General features: G+C 25.8%; 1 protein-coding gene across 1 annotated transcript in view; it reads left to right on the forward strand.

Moving 5' to 3' along the window:
- LOC107437666 (endonuclease/exonuclease/phosphatase family domain-containing protein 1) overlaps positions 1–22,359 on the forward strand; it is a 30,717-nt gene extending 8,358 nt beyond the window's left edge. The window contains exons 4-9 of the mRNA XM_043054281.3: positions 1,223–1,342; positions 5,582–5,713; positions 12,689–12,794; positions 14,497–14,550; positions 16,158–16,283; positions 20,327–22,359. Coding sequence (XP_042910215.3) covers positions 1,223–1,342; positions 5,582–5,713; positions 12,689–12,794; positions 14,497–14,550; positions 16,158–16,283; positions 20,327–20,673 — 885 coding nt within the window. The 3' untranslated portion in view covers positions 20,674–22,359. The remainder of the gene's footprint in view (positions 1–1,222; positions 1,343–5,581; positions 5,714–12,688; positions 12,795–14,496; positions 14,551–16,157; positions 16,284–20,326) is intronic.
- Positions 22,360–24,266: the final 1,907 nt, after the last annotated feature.

Genomic DNA, 24,266 nt, shown 5'->3' on the forward strand with positions numbered 1-24,266 from the left:
AAGTGTCACTGTTCAGTATGCATTTAACCAGTACTCCAAATACTGATGTTTTTTTTTAATCTATCCTAAGGAGATATTAAAATATTGTAATATAATATAATAATATCAATGTGATATATAGTAATAATCAATAAATATAATAATATCAATGAAAAATTTAATATCAAATCGGATATAACAAATATTTCGGATATTGTTGTGATTGTTGACATTCACTGAAGACATGGTCTTGATTTCGGTCATTCACAGTAACATATATATGGTTGGCGAATTTTACAGTTATATAATTCATGTTATGGTATATAATACAGATCAGAAATTATTAATTATAGCACCTTATTATAGATCCATTACCTCATAATGATTTAAAGATTAGTATTTATTAAAATTAAGTGAAAAAGCTAAAATAATATTAGTAAAGATTCAGCATACAGATTAAAATACTGAGACCAACCAAATAAATAAGTAGGAAAAAAGAGAAAATAACAAAATATATTAATTAATTATATAAAATTTCTAAAAATTTAATTTTCAGGAGCAAAAACTATTGTTTTATTGATGAACAATATATACTGTTAGTACATAAGCGCAAAGCACAACACGTATAAATTTGAAATTTTGGCATTTAAATTGAAAAATTTCTTGTACCAAACACCTTTAAATTCCATTTGAAAAATTTTGAAACGAAAAAAATAAATTTTAATAAATTTAGGGAAACAAATTTAGTCATGTCACAAAATAGGAATTAATTTTAAATTATTGGCAAATAAAGTTCTACTCTCATTACTTCATTCTCCTTAAAAATACACAAATTGGAAATATATGGTACTGCATATTTCAAGTGCCAATTTTCAAGACTTGAAAATGGGTGCTTATTTTTGAGAGCTTGAAAAATGCTGACTATCTATTTCCAATTTGTATGTTTTTGAATTGAATGAAGCTATCTTGACGCTTCAGTTTCTTCGGATTATTTATTAAACACCTTCTTTACTCATTATTTCATCTATTTATGTATTCATCTTTTATTCATTAATTATTACATCATCTTTCATTTTATTCTTTTACTCATGCATATGATTTTAGTGACATTTATAGAAATTTGGTGACATCTGTCACCATATTAGCCTGACTCCTTTATATATATTGCATCATTTGTGAAAACTTTATTTAGTATCCTTAAGTTGTTTCTTTCTTTCTTTCAAAAATGTTATTCTATCTTTAGATTGCATCTGAGTTGAATGAGCCGAAATTATATTCTGTACAAAGTTGGAGAGGTGATCGTGGAAAATGGCATAGTTTAGTTCCTCCTCAAAGCAATAATGTTGAAAATCTTCATAAAAAAGTATACAACTTTTAATATTTTAATTTTATAATAAAATTTTGAAAAATTTTTAACATTGCAAAATGTTGAAAAAAGTTTTAGTTGTATTATATTGTTACCTTTGTTTTGAAATTCAATAGCTAAATTTTTTTATTCTGTTTGCAACTCTGTACTGTACTTAGTTTGGATTTGATTGGCTTGTTTTCTTTTATCATTGACTTGAATTCTGTATTACTCTTTATGTAAAATATTCTAGTTATTTAATAACTTCTTTTAATTAAATTTAACATAAATATTTGAATATTTTTCTTTAATATTTATCTTGTTTGAATCTTCATAAGGAAAAAGTTAAGAAAGAACATTTGAATTTTTTTTCAAAATTTGATACTAGCCGAAATTAAAAATGTTTTTCAAGTGCAGCTTTGCTTCTGTTTCTTTCTCTCTTTTTTCTATTCTATATTTTATTTAATAGTTAAAAATAGGGTATCTGAGACCTAGGAAAATTACTGAAATCTTAAACTCTTTGGTAATTCTCTTAGCTGTCAGTAATGCCGACTTTTGCATTTTGAAATTGAACTAATAATTTTAAAAATTTCTGAACCTTACTTTCAAACAAACTAAGTATCCATATTTTCTCACCTAACCCTAAAATCTTCCATTTTTTTTCCAAGACTGAATATTTTTTAAACTAATTTCTTTTAGTCACATTTAGTCAGGCTATTGTCACATTTGGCAAATAAGGTAACTTTAATGCGTATCATGTAAAATGTCTTTTGCATATGTAATTAATTTGCTACACTAAAATCCAAATATACCATATGAATTTTTAAGATTATGTCACTACCCTACATCTGTCTTACATAGTTTTTTTTTTTTTTTTTTTTTTTTTAAATGAAGAAGAAAAAAAGTTTCTCAATTTTGAAAAACTGAAATCAAAACATTTTATGACCGAGTAGATGGAAATGTTTACTATGTTTTCCTAGTTAGAACAACGTATGGTCAATAACTGCCAAACTATATACTTTTTGTATAACCTTTCGTATAACCTATATATGTTATGTATTCCTTTTAGTATAACAAAATTTATGCTTTATAGTTTGGTTGACGATTTTATATATAAAATAATTTTGAGTACAATTATATGTGGTTAATATTTTTAAGATTTTCTGATTATTATAAAATGTACTCAGAATTAACTATTTTATTTTTTTTGTGATGTTACTTTGAATCCACCTCTAACTTACTTTTACTTACCTGACATAACTAAAAATAGGCTATTAGTTTAAAGAGCTTGCAATAAATTCTAATTCAAACTCGTTTTTGATTAAATTGAGCTGTAATCTACCAAACATTGAGGATGTTATCTTTTGAATGATTTAAAAAAAAAAAAAACGGTTTAATTTTTTAAAATGTGTAATGCAGATCCCATAGGAATTGTTTTTCGCATATCCCTCCTGAACAGATAGATTAAACTGTTTTGGTCTTGCAAAAACAAAGACAAACTTTCCCTTTTCTTATAATAGATTTAATTCATAATGTTGGCAATGTTTTGCATTTATAATTTTCTTCTGGATTCGTTTGGAAGAGTAGGAAGTGTTTAATGTTAATATCTGTAAAAATTATTAATTTTAGAAATTAATTTAATGTTAATGATGATTTGGATAGTATTTTTATGAACTTTTTATTAGATAATATTTATTATTCAAGTAGAAACTCTGTTGTTTAATTAATATTTATTAATGAATGTCTAGTTTTGATTGCCTACCATCTATGATTTGCCTAATATATTTAAAAATCGTCTTTTATGCAAATTAAAAGGGAAATTTTTTTTGCGATTTTAGGTTTTATAGTTTTAAATTTTCCCATTGTGAACTATCAGCATTTTCAAAGTCTTGAGTTAAAAAGAATCCTATATATTTTGGATTTAATTAGCTTGAATTAAAATTTATAAATACTAACAAGCATTTTTAATGTTTCACTGAAAATCATTGTGGTTATTATCTTTTTCTTCTGTTATGTTTGGTTTGAAAAAAAAAGGCTTGGAAATATGGAAAGCATTTTGATTATTTTCAAGATTGCATATAAATCATTATTTCTTTATTAGCAATTCAATCTATCATTGTCCAATTTGCAATGAATTGTTAAAGTATATTTTTTGTATTTCATTAAAGTTGATAACAGATGAAAATCACTGTTATAATATTGAATGTATTACATATATATTATAACAGTGTAATGATCATACACAAGAAGTATTGAATGTTATGTATGATTGTTTTAACAACTAATATTGCAAAAATTTATGCCATGGATTTTTTTTTATTTATGTCCCAGGTTTAGGTTTTTGATGGCAAAAACTGTTTCTGATATGGCACACATTTAAACCTTAAAATGCTAATTAAAAGTGTCTAATACCTAGGATGATAATCATGATGTATGTGTAAATTATTATACCATGTTTTAATAATTAATTTAAAATTCAGATATGTGCAAATGTAGGTATATATGGCGTACCATAATTGTATAGAAATAAAAATTAAAGTTTCGAGTTGCAGGAACAAATTTTCTCTTTATATTTTCTTTCAATGATTTTATTTTATTTAAAGATCTTATTTTTCCAAGAACTTGGAAATAGACTTGATGAAATTTTTAAATAGTACAATTATTATTTATTTTTCATGTTGTTAAAATTGAAATTTTTTGTTTAGTGATTAGTCTTTTTGTTTAGTGACTTTAAAGTTTTTGCAAAATTGCATTAAATTCAAATTATAACATTGGGCTGATTTTTTTTTAACGATTCTGTTTAAAAAAATTCAAAAAAAAAGAAGAAAAAAAAAAACTCGTTAGAGAAGTGAAAGTTTTAATTGGATGAATTTTTTTTAAAAGAAAAAAAAGGGGATTTTGGAGAATTTGCCCTACTGGTAATTTAATTTTTAATATTTTCATAATATCTTGTTTTCTTATGTATTGGAATGATGGCATAAATAAGGCATCAGTTCTCTTTTTTAATGGTCTGCCTTCGTTAAAGCAAAAGCAAAATAGATCTCCTAGATATGTGTTGTTAGCATATAGTGATCAATATTTCATGTACTTCATGCACATTTTATAAAAAAAAGGAAAAAATGTGTCTTTTTTTCAAGACTTGCATAAATCATATTTTTTTTATTATTTTTTTAAAAAAGTGTTAATTTAATATCTGTCCTTAAACCTTACATGTGAAGTGCTGTTTAAGATGTGAATAATAATATTAATACCAAACATCCCATTTTTTAGACTTGCAATTTTGAAGATTTTATATTTTGCTAAAAACTTCAAAATCTGACATACTGATAAATAAATGGATATATTTACAAAAATGTTTTCCTAAATAGAGCATTCGGGCATTAATATATGACTGTAGAGAAATTTGAGAGAGTATAGAGAAATTTGTAATTAATACAACAATAATAAAATTAATTAAATGTGTTTATTTGTAATTTAATTCTAAATAAATGACAAAAAATCATAGCTGCCAATAAGTATTTATGTCCGCTTGACACTATTGTAAATCTACATTTAATTTTTGTATACAAATATTGTAATATATTGACACTATTGTACTATTGACACTATTGTAATAAACCAGTTTTACCCATTATAAACCAGGTCTTTAATATTTGTTTATGCAATAGCGAAAAATATTTTTCAAAAAGTTAACTATGTTAATATATATATATACATACCTGCCAAGTCTCCTGTTTTTTAACGAAGACTCCTGTATGTTGCATCTAACTCCTGTTTACCTGTATATTCTCAAAAAAATAATAATAATAAAACATCTGCTAAAGTCAAAAGTGCATCTCTTATTCCTCGACAGATGGTGCTATTGCCAGTACTGCAGTATGTTGAGCATTTATAGTTTAAGTAATTATAAATAGTGGTTTAAAAGAATTTTCTTTACATTAAGATTTGTAAGCATATTTTTTACTTCACTAAATATAAGCTTATATTATATTTATATTATTTTGAATTTCTTCTTTTAACTTGCATGATTATGCATGATGTATCAGAACTTTACTCATAGCCCAAAAAATGTCGCTAGTAAAATCTCTATTATTTTATTTCTCCAATGTTGGCAGATATATATATATAAAAGACAAACTATCTTTTTGTTAAGAAGTTTTTATATCTGTTGTTTTTAATACTTCATTTTAGTTTTGACTTATATACATCTTGCATAGTTGGAAAAAAATATTTATTGTTTTCTTTAAAATTTTCCAGCCTCTTTTGAATGGTTTTCTTTATGATACAAGTCACGGTTTACAGTTACAAGATTCTGCTGTCCTATATATACCTCCCGAGAAATTGATGGGACTAACAGTTACCTGTCAACCTTTCTTTGGAAGTTTTAGGGTATGTTAATCTCGTTTTTGCTTTTTATTTTTGTGTTGCATATAAAGCTGTAAACTATGAAATTTTCAAATAATAGCTAACCTATACAGTTAATAGAAAAGTTTAAATTTATGTCCAATATATCATTTTTATAATTTAACACATGACTCAAATTTTGATAGTTAAATTTAATTTCTTTTTCGATTCAATGAAATTGTCATGTAATACTTATTTTATCCTTGGATTTAGATTGTAGCATAATCAACCTAAACATTCTTAAATTTTTATAAGTAACAGACCTGCATTAAAATTTTTTATAACATTAGTAGAAATTTTTTTATTTTAATTTGCATTAAATCTTTTTTTATCAGAAATTTGTAAGCAAAAAGTCTATAAAATTACTAAATTCAACAAAAGTATAATTTGATGCATATCTCTTTCTCTCTTAAGCATTGTTTGCTGAAACTACTTTTCATTTAGAAAGGAAATGTAATGTTTTAGCATTGCAATGTATCCTCACGCTGACACCCCAATATTTTGATGCATCGCGATGTTTCAGTACATTAATATTTTACATTTGGTACTTCGTAAATTCAAATTTTAGCTCTTTTTGATTGATTGATCGATTAAGACAATTATGTTCTTGAAATAAACTCAATCCGAGTTACACCTTTCTCTATCATAAATTAGTCCATTTCTATCAATATATATTAAAGAAAAGGAAAGGAAGGCATGAAAGAGTAAAACGGATCTTAAAATAAAAGTAAAATATTAACAATTCGCAATTTGTATGTTGCATTTTTTCTTATTTTCTAACAATGATAATTATTTCTCAATGTTTAAAGACGTGGATGTTTGAAAAATTGTGGTTAAAAAATAATTAACGGATGGATTGATTGTAGAAAAAAAAATCAAGAGGATTTGCACAGTTAAAAGAAAACGCTTCCATAACTATGAGATCTCCGTACGAGCGTCCAGGCATCTATGTCGTGATTGGAAGAAGTGCTCTTCCCACGCACTTGAAACATCCAATGTATTATCGGGAACAATGCTCAACACCGCACGTGTAGTCAGCGATACATTGGGAAACATTGTGTACAATTCAGTAAATTGCAATTTCCAAATGCTTCGAAAAATTGTCAATCCAAACATCGGATTGGTGATGATTGCATAACATCGATATTTTCCGATACATCGATTTATTGCCCAGTCCTAGTTATGTTTATTGTTTTGATAGAAAGTTGGAAATTTTGAAATGTGAAAGAAGTCTGTTTTTTATAAAATGGATTTATAAAAGTTACTTCAAAAGTAAGAAATTGCTAGATCCTCTTGCTCAAAAATAATATAGCTTATATTAATAATGAATTTATTTTCTGAACTAGAATATTAGCACTTAATTATTATAAAATTGGTTTCTGGCGGATTGTATACAAATATTGTAAAAACGAATTTTTTTTCTCCAAAGGTGGATAAGATAACTCTGATTTAACGTTGGTTAAAGAAATATTGTTGAGGAATTCATTGATTGACAATTTTATTGGTATTTGTTGGAATTTTGTGCAAAAGTTATTATTTTTTTTTTTGTTCTCAACTCATTGGAATTCAATATTGTTAGGTCAAACTGTTATTGTAGCTTTTTAATGAAAGCTTCGATTTTTACAGTATTTGTGCCTTAATTTATTATCGTTAAATTTATTATGATTTTACTGAATATTGTTGATAAATGTATTAGTAAAAGTAGTGTGCAGGTATATATTTATTTGCGTTTTTTTTTAAATATTTTTTTATTCATGTAATGTTTGTATTTTGTGCTAAATTTTTTTTTTTAACTTTTTGAAATAATCTGTTATTGTAGAACTTTTTAATAAGAACTTTGATTTATGTCATATTCTTTGTGCTTTAATTTATCATCATTAAACTTATTATTATTTTTTGAATATTATCAATAAATATGTTAGTATAAGTAGAATTCTAGTATATATTTTTATTATTATTATTGATATTTATGACTTAAATCTATTTCAGTGCATAGCAAAAGTTTTCTTTATTATTATTTTAATGTTATGATTTGCTCATTTAATCAATCTATCACATACTTATACCATTTAAGTTGCTTTTTATCTATTTTTCTTTTGCAAAAAATATTATTTCCAAACTATAGTTGTTTAAAACGGTCTTCCTCGACTCATTTACATTGCTACAAAGACCCATTTGAAAATCAGGAATGTTCAAATCGACTATGATGCCTTTTTACTATGCTTATCTTGAATATTATACGTATATATATTTTTAAAAAAATTATCACATTATTCTTATTCTCTAATTGTTACTTATGCAACAGACGTTTTTCTTAATATTAGCAAAAGCTAGTTAATAGTTTTTTTCTTTCATATTCCTATAAATGAGTCCTAAAATATTGCTTAGTAATCTTGCACCCATATATTTATTTAGATTTTATTTTTTTGCCTTAAATACTGTTATTTATATATTCTTATTATTTGCACTTGACTAATAAAATAAGCTGTGTGTGCGTTGCATGGTCTAAACAGTCAAGTCAGTTTGTTGTGTAGAGTATTCTCCTTCCATGACTTTGGTATGATTTCCTTCATTAAAAATAGCTATCTGTTTGGGTTTCTTTTTCTCTGAATGCATCTTAGTAGTCCATCAGAGTTTGAAAAATCCGCAAAACATGGTGGGATAGATTTTTACTACCATAATGTGCTCATGTACCAGTATTATCTTTGTATTATCACTACGGAGGAATTGTAGACTGTCATTAATAGTGTCACATTAATAACCCCTCTTTTTTATTTATAACTTGGTGCTACTTAAGTTCACTTCAGCATGGTATTTTCTAGTTTTTGTGGTCCGCTATCCACAAATGGTTCAGCGTCCCTCTTAGAAGTTCTGATATTCTTTTTCTTGTGCTTCATTATTTATTAAACAAAAATTGCTTCAAGTGTAAATTAGGTTTACAAGTTTAAGAATAATTGTTAAAATAAAGTAAGATACTTATAATAACATTGTTTTAAAAACATTAGTAATTTAACCATACTTGATAGTGCTTTTTATGTTTACAAAAAAGTACAAGTGAAAAGTATAAAATTTTGCTTAAGCTTGGTTTTGAAATTTAATACTTTTTCTAGATTTTGGTGATAGTTAAAGAGTATATGTTTTTAAATAATTCATTACTTTTTCTTTGTTGAACTTTTTCAAACAAAATAATTTCACAAAAGTTTAAAACTCTGTGTTCTGTTAATTTGTTGCTGCAACACCATAAGCATACTGTATATAATATACCATCATGTATATAATCATAATATAAATGACATTTGTCTGTGGATAATTTTACGTTACTTGTTTTTGAATATTTATCACCTATATTATATTTAAATGCTATTGAGAACTTGTTAAATGAAATTAAATAATAACTTTTTTTTATAGTGCAAAAATATTTTGCTATTTCTGATAATATTGGCTTTCATTGTTAAACAGGGTGCGTAGCGTTTTTAAAAAGTGCTTAAAGGTGTTTATTTTCGATTTTCATTTTTTAAAAGTTCTTAAAGGTGCTTTTTTTCATTGAGTGTTTTTAAAAAGTGTTTAATTTCCCTTTTCTAAAATGAGATTTTTCATTTACCATGTTGATTTTCGCTACGAATTATGCAGAAAGACGATGTTCATATTGTTCTATTCAACGTTTTCCCAATTAATTCAACCCCAATCTATTTCTGCTTATCGTCAGTCCGTATTGTATGAACACTCCATTTGATTTTTATGATTAAAAAATTTTGACAATTATCAAAAACAATGCTGAAAGTTTTTTTAAAATATATTTTGGCATGTTAAAACTAGATAAAATCGTCAATTGTCAAAAACTTTCCAATCCTACCTAATTGTGTTTTTTTTAAGTGCTCAAAAATATTATTTGAGTACTTGAAAAGTGCTTAAAAGGTGCTTATTTTTTGTTGAGTAATTTGGCTACGCACCCTGTTAAAGATCAGCATTGAAGTGCAATTATTTTATAAGATAGTTTAAAAATTGTTTTTTTTTTTTATTAAGTAAATTCTAATTTTGTGGCTTATCAGTACATGCATGGTAACTTTAGTAATGCAAACTTTAGTAAAAATGAACATAAAAGGAACAAAATTAAAAAACTTGAAATAAAAATAAAAATTCCTATCAATATAATATTGAGTGAACCCCAAGAATTTTAAAAAAGTTTGAAACCATTTGCCAGAGATTTAACTGAAACCTGTTTAGTACTTCACTAATCTCCTTATAACTATCTTTGCATTAAAATCTAAGACAACAAAATATCTGTTAATGTTTTCACAAGCATCTTTGATATTTTGAAACTAAATTTCATTTAATATCTTACAAATATATTTAAAACTGTATTCATTATAACTAAGGGTGGGTTCACAGTGAGTGTCAACATTAACATGTTGCATCCTCTGCACTCAGTTAGATTTTAAAGATAGATGAGTTCTTTGCTCAAACAAATAATTTCTTCGGGCGGAGGACTCAATTTGCAGAGGCACTGGTGTCTATACATACTGTGAATGCATTTTTGATACCATTATTAGCATTACATATTTCCTAGATTTTAAAATTTCTTGATTTCATAACATCAGTTTTTTTATCATTCTTAATTCTATTATCATCAAATTGAAATATTTATTTAGTTTTTATCAAATTTTATAAAAATCAAATATAAATACTTTTAATTATTTTCTTAATCAGTAATGTAATGGTTAACTTTTTAATTCAATACAAGTATATAAGTCATTAATTCACTGTTGCGAATTTTATTTTTTTAAATTTTTTTTTTCTTGCTTAGCTGTTTTATTTCTCTCACCACAAAAATTTTTGTTCTCGATTTATGTTAAATTCTCACAATCTTTTTTATCTATAAAAAGAGATAATGCTTAATATTTTATTTTATTTATATGGCTGTATCAGTACCTTTTAAAAAAGTGCTCCCTAAATAAAACAAAAAGTTTTTGCTCACTCATTCACTACAAATTCAAACGCACTAGGAATTTACAGCACTTTTACAATCATGCCTCCACGGCATTTGCAGTTAAATATGTCTATTTTGATGCTTGATATTTATTATTCATTGCTTGAAAGTAATATACCAAAAGTTAGTGTCAGCTTAATATTATTTGCAAATGAGCTTTTTGTGCTTTAAAATAATTTAATTTGAAAAAGAAATTAAATTAATGTCTCCTTTTAAAAGTGTATTGTTAAGTAATTTCTTGATTTGCTATTTTTTCTTTCAAATATTGTATGCTCAGTAATTTAAAACGGAGGAATTGAGAAATATTGCAAAATTATTCAATGGATTGTAGAATTTTAATTAAAAAAACGTGGCATCAATGGACAGGGCTAGTGAAAGTTTGGAGAGGTTATCAACAAGTGTTAACTTGAATGGAGAAAAATACCTTTGATTTTGTTGTTGTATGATGCAAATAGAAATATAGGGATCAGTAAATAGCAGTAAAATCTATACAACTATTAGTACAACAAAATATTATAAAAAGATTTTTAAACATTACTTTCCACATTCTTCTAAAGATTGTTTAAAAAAGCAGAATTCTATTCTTACTTAAAATAATTGTATTCCATTCTAAACACGAGTAATCTCATTGCAGTAGAGTCCCGATTATCTGATCTTCCACGTTAACCGAGCTATCAAATATTTCAAATATTTTTTTTGTTCTAGTTATTTCTTTATTTTCAAAACTACCACCGAAAAAAGCCTGAATTTTATCTTCCAAACTCTCAGGAAAAGAAAGTGACAGACAACACGAGTTTACCGTTGAAATGAGCGTTAATATCGTCAATAATGAAAATTAATCTATGAAGACAGTGACTATGAAAATCAACATATAAAAATCTCTCATACAGATGGACTAAAAGCTATTGAATATGTAAAACAACAAAAAGAGGTGACACCAGCCTTCCTGTTATAACTAAAAAAAGGGCAAAACATTGCTGCAAAAAAGCGCCAAAGTAATATAAAGCAAAAAACAATAACTTTTTTAAGTAAAAAATCTTTCTTTCTCGTAAAGTATGCTCTTTAAGTGTTTTTATGTAAGCTTTTTAATTATAATATGAATTGGTGTACTCTATTAAATTTTGTGTTTGTTAAATATATTACATTTATACCTACTCTTTTTATTTCCCCTTTTATACTCTTTGGTTTAACCGATTTCGCATTAGCTTTCGGGTTATCCGAGTTTATCGTGGCCCACGTTAACTCGAATACTCGCGACTCTACTGCATTTTTGAGACTTAATTTTTTACTAAGTTTGTAACAGTTGATGTTGTATAAAACAAATCTAAAACAGCAATAAATTTAAATCACATCTGAAAGGATTGTTTTGGACACATGAACAAGTTATTTGTGCATTAATTGAGCACATGAAGCAATAAATTTGTTTTGAGTGCTTGAATTTGTTAGTGTCTGGCTGACAAATTCATGCAATTTCATATTTTTTTTTATATTCTGATTTTTTAGTTGCATTACATATATTCATGTTCTTGCTACTGTTTTTGTATTTGCATTTTCATAGTCCTGGAAAAATGGCAAAAACTTTTATGACCACAAATGAATAATAAATGAATTGAGAACAATGGACTCTTTATACATTTAATTTTTCATTTTTTCTTTCATTTTACTCAATGAACGAAACTCTTTAATTCTCATAGGGGTGTTACAGCTTAGAAAAAATTTAACCTAATGTAAAAACTGACAAAGGATAAAAAAAAAACTGAAAAATTTCAATGATTCTTTGTATTTTAAAATCGTAAACTGTATAAGTATACGGATACAATTTTTGCCTTTTTTTTTGCCCACATCGTCAGTTATGTGATTTATGAAGCAGCTTAATTGTAAGGTTCTTATATTCATTTTATAACATGATCATCATTTGGTCATTATAAATGTATATCATTTCATTAGTGCTGATATATTTATTTGTTTTCAAGGTGAAAGGCATTGATTTTGTAGTGATATCATTCAGTTTAGTATCTGAAACTTATGTTGCTAAACTCCTTCCTTCAATCTTAGAACAACTGAAAGAAAAAATACAAGGTAAGAACTTAATTATAGTGAAACTCTGATTTTACATTTTCCATCACTGGCAATAAAAAATGCACAAAGCGGGGATAATGTAAAATCTAGATTAAAAAATCTAAGTATATTTTTCAAAAATTGACATTTAAGCATCAACTACTAGAAAGTGTGTAATCTTTACACGTTTTCTGCTTTTAGATTCAATTACCCAATATCTCTCTTAAAGTGTACTATTGTTTACAAATTTGCTTTTGGTTTACATTGGAAAATGTTATTATGCTTTCAAAATCTTGATTAGTTGTGAGAATATTCTCTGGCATTTTTTTGCTCATCTTAACCATTTTTATCACTATCATCGGGAGCTGGTATTTAATAAAAAAATTGAAGGATTTGAAAAGTAATGGGGTGTGTCTTGCAACCAACATAGGTGTCTTCAAAGATCTTCAGATATGCAATTTTATTCTATGTGCCAATGTTCTCATCGGATACCGCAAACCAACTAATCCCGAGAAGCTTTATTAAACTCATTTGTATTGCATTTTAATCAACACTGTCTAACACTGTGTAAATCAAATTCTGAGTTTCTGGAACATTTATTTTTGTTGTAGGAGCATTTTACAGGTTACCGCAATCAAGAAAAAGAAATGATTACCTAACTTGTTGTTTAGTGTAATGTTCATTAAATGATTGGATAATTCTAAGATTCAAAGGTTGCAGCTTGCTGGAAAACATTCCACACCAAATGTTACAATTTAAGCTCCCGTACTTCTTTTTACCACCCTTCCTGCGCTTTACCCATCCTTCCACCCTTCTCTTTTTAACTCAAGGTCCCCTCTCACAGACAGAGGAGCAACAAAAAAAAAAAAAATAGAATAGAAACAATGTTGGTAAAGCCAAAAACAGCAAATAAACAAACAAGTCTATTTGTAAAAAAAAGACAAAAGGAGGAATGCTCGGTAAAATTTTGTGCACACTTTATGGAAAGACATATAGTGCATAAAAAGTGTAACATAAAATCCGGGATAATTTAACATCATCAGTTTAGGGAATTTTCATGGATCAGCAGAAAATGTACATAAATAGCTGGATATTGTTTTGAAACGGACAATGTGAAACCGGAGTTCCATTGTATTTATTAATTTATTAAGTATAAGACTGTGTTATTGTATCTGTTTAATTACATGCAACTATTTTTAACTAAAGCCGTATCTATTGTAATAATTTTATTTGGATACTTTACTTTATAAAAATAAGCAGATAATGATATTAATATATATACTTTTTTTTTGCTAACTGCATGGTTGATTTAGCAAAGATTTGGCTGTTTATTTTTCCCAGCAGTTGAAATCTTATTAATTATATGAACTCTACATCGTATTAAATTACTAATTTAAAAAGTAAACAATTTATTTATTTTTTGTGCTTGCAAGTGAAGCAACTTCGTCATAGTTGAATATCTACACTACAGCATTCAACGTTGTTGATTTTTTCTTAATTACTTTAAATTAATATTATATTTCATGATTGACGGAAAATTTGTTGATCCTTGTTGAAAGGAATGATATAGTATTATAAGTTGCTGTTAAATTTATGAATTCTGAAAAAAGCTTTTTTGGAAATTAAAGTGTAATCTTTACTTTTTATAGCTCTAATGTATATTATATAACATGCATATCTAATGTATATAATTTTATTATGCTAAAATATTGGTGCCTTATAGGAAAGAAGAATATTTTCCTAGTTGGAGATTTCATACTTCCTCCTGGTCATACTGGTAAGTTAAAATGTGTGAAGTGTGTGTACTGTGTAAAATGTGTACTGTAGTACAAAAATGTGGTTTTTGATATCCAAAAATATTTCTTTTGTAATTATTAAGATTTCATAGTTTATACAATTTGAAATTTACTTTATCATTTTTCTTTGTCTTACGGAATTTATAAAAGCTCTACATGATAAACTTACTATTTAATTTATTATAAAACTCACTTATTTAATTTTTATTTTTGTACATCTATAATCTGTATTTAGTAATTTTACTTATTTTAATGAATTAAGGCAATTCTTTAGATTCATTGTTATTTTTGGATAAGCTTCTTAGAGATTTATGATGACCAGAAAATTTAAAACTTGATACTACTGTATAAAAATAATCGAAAAGCTTTCGTAAAAATTTCATTTTCTGTTTACCTCAAATAAAACTAGTTAAGCACGGACATTTTAAAACAGCATTATTTCTGTGTTTAATCAAAACTTGCAAGTACCCTTTATAGGCTATTAAAATTTAAAACTATGGACATGTGTAAGTGCTTTATATTGAATAATGAGACTCCATTCTGTGAGAAAAACTTTTCATTACAAATTTTGTTTCATTAAATTGGCATATTAAAATTTAAAGCTTAGAGGAAAGTAAGTTCACTTTAACCTAGAGTGAACCATGAAGTTTTAAATGCTGAAAAAATGCTTTCAAAATATCAAAATGCAATTAAATTATGACAGGATTACTTCTCCCCTGCATATTGCTCAGTAATCTGGCTGTAATCTGTTTGCAATTTGATATTTTGAAAAAAATATATATTTAAAACTACATTGCTTACTCTAGGTTTACTTGAACCATTTTTTCTTCATGCTGGAAGTTTTAAATTACTTGTGCAGCAGGAGGAGAATTTTCCATGAAGGATTTTTCCTTCATAGTATAGTGTCCTCTTTCTTCCTTCTTATCTTATTAATTCTTAATTTTTATGCTTATTACTAAATTGAAATTTTCTTAAAATTCCTAGTTACTACTTACTTTCTACTGAGTTAAAACTTCTCTTTATAAAATAGATTAATTTTGTATGTCTTCTCTAAAGCACTTCTTACCCATTGTTAATCTTTATCCAGTTATATATCAATTATAATTAAAATCGAAGAAATACTTTTTTTTCACTGTGGCTTGTTGAGAACATAAATTTTGTCAATTGATTCTGTTTATAGTATATATAACTACATTCTGTTTATAGTATATATTTATAACTACATTTTCATTTATTAGAAATGATATAAAATTGAATTTTATTTCATTTTCTGTAAAAGTATTTCTTTTTTTTATATTATTAAGTTATTTTGGATCCATTGTAGCCTGAATGTAATAAATTATTTCCATTTTTGGTATGATTTCCGGTTTAATAGCATGTTTATGATCAGCCAAGTAATCTTTTTACTTATGGATCCCTTTCATGAGAAATACTATTTAATAGAAGGATTCAAAGCTTGAAGGGTTAGTACATCATGAAATAATGTTTATATAATTTTAACACAGAGATAAAAGAAATCTATTGTCTGTTTGTGCTTGATACATTGTTCTTATTGCTGTTAGTATTTAATTATACTATTTTTGTTTAGTGTTTGAAGTGCTGAGCAGCCAAGGTTACACAAGTCTAGTTCCTGTTGAAACATCTTTAAATGACTCATTATGGCAAGAAGAAAGCCATATCTGGTCAAGTCTAAACATTAGAAAATATTTTACTGGTATGCCTATCATTAGTTAATTTGTAATTTTTTTTACACATGAATATACACATTTTTTTCCTCTTGCATCTCATAAAATTACTCTAAAAATCGTTGCCCCATTCTTATCTGTATCTCTTAAAATATGATTCATATCAAACCTTGCCAGTATCAATTAAAAATTCAGGTTTAGAAACATTATAGATTCCTTTTTTTTTTTCTTTAGGTTTAAGACCTTAATACTTTCTTAAAGTGTAGTACGAGTTTCGTTGAACTTAATTAGATTTTTTTCTCACCATGTTAAAAAAAAAAGAGTAAGTATAAACAGTGTTTTCGCCGTAGAAAAAAAATGGGTGAGAATTTCGCACCCTTTCTCAAAAGGGTGAGAGTCTCGTTGAACTTAATTAGATTTTTTTCTCACCATGTTAAAAAAAAAAGAGTAAGTATAAACAGTGTTTTCGCCGTAGAAAAAAAATGGGTGAGAATTTCTCACCCTTTCTCAAAAGCAGGGTGAGATTTCTTAACATAAAAAAAAAGACTTAAAAAACACAAAAACTCATGGAGAGAAATAATTTCCTTAATTATAATACATTTTTAACGTCTTCTATTTTTTAAAGCATTGAATATTTTTTGTGCCTCATCATAGAAGATTTTGCCTTTACAAGGTATTTGTCCATCTTACATAAGTGCATTTGTCCATCTTACATAAGTGCATAAAAAATTTAGACGTCTTACATAAAGAAACCTTACCTATGGTAAACACGTGGTTGCAGAGAAATGTGTTCTGAAAGGGGTTCTGTGGTTGTGTTCTGTTGCTCGAAAAGGTTCTGAACAATACTGGTAAATAGGGAAGCTAGATAATGGGGCAGATGCTGAAAATAATGAAAGATTCAGGGACAAAAGCGAAACGGATTTTATTCTAAATGGCGTAATTCGAAGCTTTTTCCAAAATGCGAGAAATTCTCGAATATTGAAATTGATTTATAGAATGCGCGAATTTCTCGCGGTAATAATTTTTTAATGCGAGAAAAGAAAAAAATATGCGAGAATCTCGCTTTCTCGTGCTGTAGTGAAAACACTGGTATAAAGTATATTTTTAACTTCTAAAATAAATGTTTATGTTAGTCTATCAGCTGCCCCCCCCCCCAAAAAAAAGGCTGCAAATGTTATTTCTCCTAGCAGCTCAAACATTATTCTTACAAAAATTAGTATATTCTGCTTTGCATTATGTATGTTTTTGTTAGTTTTTTGTATGGTAAATAAGTCTAAAATTATAAGAAAATGTATTAAAGTTTACCTTATAAATTTAATTGTTAACAGTCTTTTGAAATGTGCAACCCTCTAATAACTTAATCAAATTATTGAAGGCTCTGTTCAAGCCAAGTGGCAAGAATTATAAAGTTTTGTATAATATTCCTATATAATTTTATTAATTGTATGGTGGTAACATGTAAAACTTAAATGAGACTTTGGAAATGTTTAAAATTATTTGTTCTTTATTTTTAAATTTAATTATTTATTTTGATTTCTTAATGCCAATACTCTTAAAAGATCTTTCTTGTTATTTTATAGGTAAAATCAATGTTCATCATGCTTTGAAAAAAAAAATTTTTTTCTCGATTTTAAATTCAAGAAAATTAAGCCATGTTACTATTTGTACTCTATAATTTATTTTATCCATTTGTTTAATTTTCTTACCTCCCTCTCTTCTGTTCATAAGTTTGTTTTGAAAATTTTATGTAAGATACATGCCTGAGTTGAATGAAAATCTTAAAAAAAAATAAACAAATAAATCAGATTTTTTTTTATTTAAATCAGATTTTTTTTTTTTTTTTTTAATTCAAATACATCGTAAGAACTTTAATTTATGATTAAAAAAACTTTATAAATGTTTAATCAAAATTAAATTATTATTAAAACTATATTATAACAATATTTTGGAAGCTCTAACTTACTAAAATAATTTTTCATTTTAATACGTAGTTTTGAATGAAATTTAAAGACTAGGTGAAATGGAGAATTTAAAGAATACTTCAGGGGTCTGTCTAGGTTTTTCTGGGAGGTACCTATTTTGTGAAAATTTAGACTTAATTTGTGAAAATTAAAAATTAAATTAAAAAATCAACACAAAAATATGGATTTATCGTTTCTTACAAGACGCAAAAATAAAATTAAAAAGTATTTTGTGAAAGTTTTTCCTGAAGTTGAATTTGTGAAGGTACCACTAAACGGTAGTAAATTTGACTTGGACAGACTGCTGTTCTTTAACTATTAAAACAAAATTTCAATTAGAAAACTCTAGTTTTAATTTAAAATTGTATTTCTTTTTTTTCTTTCTTGATTTTTAAAATGACAAAATAAATGTAACAGATTGTGCTTATAAATATAGTCATTCATCAAAAAATAAATAAATACTTAATCTGTTTACTTTTATGTTGAAATATTCGTTTTAATCCTATATCAAAATAGATAAGTTAAGCTAAAAAAATATTTTAAAAAAATCTATGTGCTCATTGGAATTTTTTTTCACAAAATTTCTTTATAGAAAATCTGATAATGTCAAAGATATTGTAAACATATTATGAGAAAAAATACCTGTTATCAGTTAATAACCCTACTGCTTCAAACAGACTTTGAAAAGGAAGAATGACACTATATCAGGAAAAAAATATCTGAATTCATCAGCCTTTTTTTTTTTTTTTTTCTATGTTTGGCTTATTAGGGTAGTTTTTTTTTTTTTTTTTAATATAACCTCAAGCTTTAGAAATATACATTTTCCACCAATAAAATATAATGTAGATTTTAATTCCATGCTTTTTCAATCAAAAGGTAGAATTTTAATTAACATTATATCTTCTTTTTTTCTTTTTTTTGAAAAAAGTTCATGTTTATTAATTACTTTCAACAAGTATGCAAGTCTATATTAAGAGAGCATTAAATGTTTACTTTTATCTGTACTTTCAATCTCATGAATCAAAATATTTTTAAAAATGTAATTTCAAATGTGGCACGTATCAAGAAAGAAAGCGATTTCGTTAACTAAAATTAATTAATGCAGCAATTTGTTTAAAATAAATTTTAAAACTAAGAAAAGAAGATAATTAAAGTATCAATAATTTAAAACACTGTTTTTTAACTTTTAAAATCAATATATGTATAAAAAAAATCAATTGATTTAAATCAAAGATTTTTTTTAAAAAAATCATTTGATTTAATCATGATTGAAATCGTGATTTAAATGAAGCTGGTTTAAATCAACAAACACTATTAAAATGTTTTGAACTTTTTGAGGTTATGTATATTTTTTAATTGAAATTAATTATTCAAAATTTTGTTATGTGCTGCTAAATTTTTTATTTGATTATTGCTATGTGCCATTTTGTCTTCTTATAATTACAAATTTGGAATTAAGTGGTAAAAAAGGGAAAACCGTGTTGGTATAATTTTTTATTTTTATTTTGTGTATATATTTTAATTTATGCATAATTTCTGTTGTTGAAGCTATACTCATATATTTTATACAAAAACTAACGAATTTCTTTCATTTATATATACTTTTTGTAAATGTGTTGTGAAAATTTTGAAATTAGGTAGGGATAAGATTAGGTAGGATTTTGATATTAAGTATGGTATGAGAAAGATGTTTTTAGTGCGGCTTTGAGGAGAACTCCTCCAGACTGAAAGTTTGGGGTTGTCTGCTACTATGGTAACAAACAAGAGCACATTTTTAATGGGGTTGAAATGGAGGAAAGAAGGTGTCGACTGGTTTACTCACGACGATCTATGCCAAGATTAAGACAAAATTATTTATCCTACACCCCTATTCGAAGTGTCTTTTTCTAGTAACCATATTACCCACCATGATGCGAGGCGGGTGTCTGAAAGAGTTCTCCTGGAAGCCGCACTAAAAACACTGTGTTGGGGTCATTTTATTTTAAATTTAAAAATAATTTCAATTATTAAGATTATATTCATACTTATTATTGATTAAAACGTTTGATATTTCAGATAAAACCAAATAATTAATGCTACCTTTTTTTTAAAAAAAATATATATATATTTAGGTCGCAGTGGAGTTGTTGTCAATGGTCTTAGTCATTTAGCTATTCCTGATGGATGGAAGTGGGGTGGAATTGTGAGTAAACATTGCCCTATTTGGGCTGAAATCTTCACTGAGGAAGAATCGAACAATTCCAACGTCAAACCTCTGTTGAACGGAGTCAGCAAAACACCTCTTATTCATACTGATCTAATGCCTAATTCTCATAGTGAGGATACAATGACTCTTGACTCATATGACAAGGAGAGATGCAAAGGATTCTGGGGAAGTAGTTGGCCTTGGAGGCATCATAAACAAAGATTAATCAGTGAGACAAAAAATGCCATTAGTATGGAGAATGGCAGCCTTTAAACTATGTTGATCTACTTATTTTTTGTACTGTTTGTTAATAGATCCAGGAATACTGAACATTTCATACAAAAAGACAATTTTAAGAGAATGTATTATATTTTAGGTTAGATTGAAATTTGCATAATTATTATAATAAAGATGCCCAGTTAAAACTGCTATGAAATCTTATATAAATATAAATAAATATACAAATGCTGAGAATTCAGTAAAGATAACTGTCATCATTGCTATTGAAATAAGCTTAAGTATCTTATATATGAATGCAAAGATAAATAAAAAATCATGTAAAGGCAGCTTTAATTGTGTTAAATGTTCTACTATTTTTTTTAAATTATATATTGATATGCAGTAGAAGATTTATGTAATACAAATCTATGTATCGCAATAATTTTACAACCACTTAAGCAAATCAAAATTGATAAATTTGTTGGATTTTATTTCTAATATTCGTAATAATTTGAATATTTTATTTTTTGACTTGTTATTACTTAAATGCTCATTTTTGCATTTTAAGTATATTTGTTTAAAAATAATTTGAAAGAATTCTATCTAATGCAAAGCCTCATATTTCAAGGTTTGCATTATAAAGATCTATTGTTAATGCTCTCGAAACATCTCCAGTATTTCTAATGTGTTGCTTGCTATTTCACAAAATTGTGCTAATTTCAGTGAGCAGAATCTCACTTCAGCTCTGAAGTCTTCTAGTTATGCCATATCTTGAATGATCTGCTAGGAAGTAGTGTAAAGGTTGCCTTAAAAAAAAAAAGAAAATAAAACTTATCTTTTTTGAGGAGATAAATTCTTTAAAATAAATTTCGAATGAACTGAAGTGTCCTTTATTATCATCTTAATAGAATTTTAAAACTTTCTCTAATATTTCATTATCAACTTTTTTTTTTGTTTGATGATTTTATCAAATATATCATCTCATTTTATGGTTTTAAAATAAAATTTGCTAATTTTTTTCTTATTTAAAAAGTTGAAAAGGTATTTTAGCTACTCATTATATTATCATTTTTTAGTATTTCAGTACTATAATTCATCAGTACATTAAGTAAATACAGTGTCTGTAATTTGCTTTTTCACTTATGTCCTAGCCGTTAAATTAGTTAATTTTTTTTCTTTCTAATGTTAGTTTCATAATTGTTAAATACTTAAAGCAAGGATTTATTATTTATAACTAGCACTGAAATTGAAACTTTGTTAAACACCACACAGATGAATAAAATTATACATAACAACTAGCTCCCCTCATTTGTTGTTAATAAAGATCCTTATCTTCTGGATAAGGACGGCTCAATGTTTACAATGTATGGTGTTTTAATGAATATACACATGCTTTACGCCACTATAATTTTTTCTATTCAAAGGATTGCTCAAGTCTTTTGGTAGTGTATTTTGTTTTAACTATCACCTACCAATTATGTTACTAGTTTGCACTACAGGAAATAAGCAATGCTCAGTAATAAAATATTTTCCAAGATAATTTTAAATTTTTCCTCTATATTAAGCTCTATGTCTCTTATTCTGTTATTATTATTTTTTTTCAAATAATGCTTAAACATATGTTCTGCTTACATGTACTCTAAAGAAATGTTATTTTTATCTAAAAATTAATTGTTATCGTAGGGGTATACTACCGATTTTGAAAAAGGGCTGCAGTAAAAAAAAAAAAAAAAAAAAAAACTGCTTTCTTGAATAGAATAGGTGCATCATGAATTCAATTTTCATGTCATTTGATTATAATTTAATTATTCTGCAGGATAACAAAAGCATTATCAATTCATTTTTAAAATTGCATTGTAGCAGGTTTTTCCGGGGAAAAGTTAATTTTCTTTTATTGTATTTAAATTTTACTTACATTTTTAATTTTAAATAAACCCTATAATAAATTTTGTTAAAATTAACAAAAATAATGAAATATAGAATATATTTCTAATTCTTTTGCACCGTGTTAAATGACTCAACCTTTTGTAATTTCCATGTTTTTATTTCTATGTTCTTTTTTGAAAGTTTATTGACATTATTTTAAAATCATGACCAGTTGATTAGTTTTTTTCCAATTAATTTCTGGTGAAGCCAGGAAGCTGCAGAATGAACAGTCAAGTCACGTTGTGTACCCCTATTTAACAATTTTACATATTCAACTTTACTTATTTCTTTGCTCATGTTAAATAAATGTCTCCTTTATGCTCAATTTTACATTTTCTTAATTTTTAATATGTTGCTTGATATTTCTGGATCTATTTATGTATTGTGTACTTAACATATTTTCTTATTTTAACCATGTAGTTAATAAATTATTTCCTATAATAGTTTTATAAACCATTTACTTTTTCTATGTACATGTGATGTGGTCTCATTATTTATAAAAACTGTTTGCAAATTTTTGTTGTTGAACTATAAAATTATTTATTAAGTTGTTATTTATGCTTTTACTCTCTGTGTTTTATAGTTGTTACATTGTTTAATTTAATTTTTTTGTAATAAGATTGTTATTAATATTGAAATCTAAAACTAGCATTTGGCAGACAGTTTGCATTTTATTCTTATGTCTTATTTTGAAAGTATAAAATTATTGTTTTTATGTATTTAAGGAATAGTAAGTAGACTTACTCTTGTGAATTTAGTTAATTAGTTTCAAATGCATAATTATTTATTTATGCTAATGAAATTATCTAATATATAATTTTTAAAATGCTACATCGTTTGACGTTAAAAAAGAGGAGTTTATATTGATAGATGGTTTTTTTTTTGTTTAAAATAAATATTGTATGAGATAAGCAGTTCTTTAGTTGTACTTTAACTTGAATTAATTATTTTGAAATAAGCTTTAAGGATACATACATAGTAGTTAGCTCTGCCTCTATTTTGTTATGTTTTTTTCTATTTTTACCTTGATTTCTGTGTTTTAAAATTGTTACATTCAAGTTTTTTAATTCCCCTAACTTGATATGATGAAAGTTATAGTCATCACTAAATTCTAACTATTTTACTCTTCGGGTTAATCCAATTTAAATTCATTTTTTACTAACTTTTTTTTTGTTAATTATGTTTCACAAAGGAATAAATTGGAAAAGAATATAACTAAGTTGTCTTGAGGGATTTTTTTATTAATAATATGTATTTTTCATTCTTTATTTATTATTATTATTTTGAAAATACAATGAAAATTTGAAGGAATGTTTTTCTGATATGTAATTTTCTCTTTATCAATTAACAACTCATTTAGGAAGAAAAAAAAATGTAAGCAGATGTATCAATGAGGTATTAAAACTCAATACACAATGTATGCACATAAACCTCCATTAATACTATTATTAATTGAACATTAAAAAAATGTTATTGTCAATATTTTGAATTATTCAATATGATAAAGTCTGTGATAAATATTTTTCTAGTAGGCAAATATTTTGTTTTGATTAAAATGACTATTTGTTTTTATTTTTGTGATTCAATGTTTTATAATATTATTTTGGGTAAAGTTAAAAATATTTAAAATCTAAAGGCATTCTACTGCAACATTAGAAATGTTTTTGTATTGGTTTATAGGATATTAACATACAATGATAATACATTATTTTATTGCAATA

This window comes from Parasteatoda tepidariorum, chromosome 4 (assembly GCF_982258835.1).
Source record: "Parasteatoda tepidariorum strain Cologne lab strain chromosome 4, Ptep-v5.0, whole genome shotgun sequence".
NCBI lineage: Eukaryota > Metazoa > Arthropoda > Arachnida > Araneae > Theridiidae > Parasteatoda > Parasteatoda tepidariorum.